This window comes from Emiliania huxleyi, assembly GCF_000372725.1.
Source record: "Emiliania huxleyi CCMP1516 chromosome Unknown EMIHUscaffold_171, whole genome shotgun sequence".
Taxonomy (NCBI): Eukaryota; Haptophyta; order Isochrysidales; family Noelaerhabdaceae; genus Emiliania; species Emiliania huxleyi.
Genome location: NW_005200871.1, coordinates 51,944 through 54,454, shown reverse-complemented (window position 1 = coordinate 54,454; position 2,511 = coordinate 51,944). Strand labels below are relative to the sequence as shown.

General features: G+C 62.7%; 2 protein-coding genes across 2 annotated transcripts in view; one reads left to right on the top strand and one right to left on the bottom strand.

The window, feature by feature from the left end:
- The window catches only part of EMIHUDRAFT_231247 (hypothetical protein), a gene marked incomplete at both ends in the record, with an annotated part of 1,665 nt that extends 931 nt beyond the window's left edge, over positions 1 to 734 (top strand). Inside the window, 3 exons of the mRNA XM_005784209.1 lie at positions 55 to 287; positions 506 to 564; positions 705 to 734. Coding sequence (XP_005784266.1) covers positions 55 to 287; positions 506 to 564; positions 705 to 734 — 322 coding nt within the window. The remainder of the gene's footprint in view (positions 1 to 54; positions 288 to 505; positions 565 to 704) is intronic.
- Positions 735 to 751: 17 nt separating this feature from the next.
- EMIHUDRAFT_364709 (hypothetical protein) lies at positions 752 to 1,493 on the bottom strand. The gene has a single exon (XM_005784208.1). It carries the CDS (start codon positions 1,426 to 1,428, stop codon positions 964 to 966), a length of 465 nt encoding a protein of 154 aa, XP_005784265.1. The 5' UTR covers positions 1,429 to 1,493; the 3' UTR covers positions 752 to 963.
- Between the last annotated feature and the right edge of the window lie 1,018 nt (positions 1,494 to 2,511).

The window sequence follows — 2,511 nt, the reverse complement described above, 5'->3', positions numbered from 1 at the left end:
CTTTTGGAAGAAGGTGGCGCCCAAGCGCAACGGACTCTGCGTCGCTCGTTGCAGGCGTTGCCCGGTGGTGAACGGCGTCGGCACCCGCTACATTGCAATCCCAGCGGCGGAGGAGCGCGGCAAGGGGCTCTTCGAGTGCGGTGACTGCGGCAACGTGTGGACCTCCAACACCGCGTGCCGCTCGCTCAAGCAGTATTGCCATGCGGAGAATTGCAACGCTCGCGAGGAGATGCGCGGATTCCTGCCAAAGGAGATTCGCGCGCCAGAGCCCGCCTGGCTACGCGCTCGTCGCGCCCAGGCCCGCTCGCGCAACATCCCAAGCATCGACGAGGATCAGCCATTCGAAGCGGGCGGGGAACAGGGCGGGGCGGGCGGCTTCGAGGGCGGCGGCGGCCATGAGGGCGGCGGCGGCTATGACGGCGGCGGTGGTTACGATGACTGTGGCAGCTACAGCGGCGCTGGCCAGCTCTGGCCAGAGGGCGTGGCCGAGGCTGACGCCGGTCAGGGCACGCCGGGCGGCCCGACGCGTCGTGGGAGCACCCGGCGCAAGCACTGGTGCTTTGGGTGCGAATCTGGCGCATGCAGGGCGCCGCCGCCCCTCTCACTCAAGCACGAGAGCACCGGAAGCACGGCACCGACCCGCTCGACGCTCCGCACGTGGTCAACGGCAAACTCGCATGCACGTCTCGCGCGCGCGTGAACAGGGCAGGCCCCAAATGACGTGTGAGTGTTAGAGTTGTTTGGTATTGCTAAAAATCTCTCCCTCGCCTTTAAACAAAGAAAGAAAGAAAACAGACATGCATAGTGACTCATCTCTTCTGAGTGTAACACGGAACATGCAGTTCGAGTGCTCCCTCCGGCGCGCCCTCGCGCTCGCTCTACATGGCTAGCACAGGCGCCCGTTTGCAACACGGTGGCCTAACCTCTGCGTACAACAAGCGACAGTATTACGACTACTCACGACTAATGCAGATCGCGATACATGACCGTTATTGCACCAATGTCGACCGTGAAGCCACAGTTGAACATCGTTGCGGCTCCCTCGCAGCTGGACTTGCGTACCTTTCCTTCCATGCCGTGAGTCCCGGCAGCTGGCTTGCCCAAATCACTTTTCCTCTTCATGTTATTCAGTGTCTGGAACACCCTGGATTTGCGCTCATCGGACGAAAGATCGCGGTACGTAGCATACGCATCAGTGTCCGGATCCTCGATATATTTGAGCATGCATGAGGGCAACGAGTTTGGCTCGACGCGTCCCGCAGTGATGGTCTTCTTCTTCTCGTTTTCCTGGGTGGATCCCTCCTTGTAAGCAGGGTTGGCACGAACCGAATGGCCCCAATCCGAGAAGCGCAGCGATGAAAACTCGCATTGCCATGGCCCCATTCGGTCGTAGATAGTCAGCGTCCCGACCTCGCCATCGGGCACCATGTTAGCGTGCACCTTGCGCTTTTTTGCCGCACCGGGCGCAGGATTCTCAAAGCTCTCCTGTACCAGCTCCAGGTAGGCCTTGTTGTCGATGCTCTCACGGGCCGTGACGGCCCGGTCGGCCTCGTGTTGCGACCGTGATAGCCACTCCTGCCTTTCAGCGATCTTTGTCACCGACAAGCCGAACGCGCACTTCGGGAACTTGTAGACGGGCGCTCGCTTCGACGCGTCGTCGTCCCAGCCGTCGAACCGCCGCTCCTTGAGCATGTTCTGGTAGTAGAGGCGGCCAAGCTCTGGCGCCGTCATCAGCGAGTATCGCTGCTGCGCGTACTGGAACGCCTCGGCCCAGTCGACTTTTTCTAGTTGTACGCAGAGCCAGCCGTCGCCATCCTCACAGTCGGCTTTAAAGCCGCCCATCCCGTTGGCGCGGCGCCGTGACGGCTTGCGGAGTGCCTGACCAAGCTGCCTTTTGTCGAGGCTGACGTCCTTCAGCTTTTCGAATCGATCGTATACGTCCTCAATCTTCGACAGCTGAGGCCTGTCCTTGCCCTGGCGGGCCTTGGGCAGCGCGGGGCCCATGAAGCCGCCTGTGCGCATGTGCGCCACGATTGCATCTTTCATTGGGCGGCCGGGGTACTTCAATGGAAAGGATGAGCATTTGTCGTTGTCCATGTCATCCGTCGAGCAGCTGCCCTCGTCGCTACCCACGTCGCCACTTGCAAAGTATGCCATGGCGGCGGTCCCGGCGACGCCAGCCGCGGCAGCGCCGGTCTGGGCGGCCGTGGCGATGAGCGCGTTTCGGGCCGCCAGCTTCGTCGACTGCCGACCCTCGGTTGTGCTGCATCCCAAAGCGGCGACGTTGAACATGTACCACGGATGCGGCGAGCACGACCCGTTGAGTGGCGTTAAGACGCTGAGCGGCAACCGCGGCGTCACTTGCGGCGGGGGCGGGGGAAGCGAGACTTGCAACGACGGCGAGCTCGTCGTGCTCGTGGTGTTGTCCGGCTCCGCGCCGGCGCCGTCCGGTGCGGCGGCCACAGCAAACTTGGTGGGAGGCGGCGGCGGCGCGGCATCGGCCGCGCCCAA

What these genes read in the sequence shown, in the direction of transcription:
- EMIHUDRAFT_364709 (XM_005784208.1), bottom strand. Translation starts at nt 1,428, where the DNA reads ATGGTGCCCGATGGCGAGGTCGGGACGCTGACTATCTACGACCGAATG.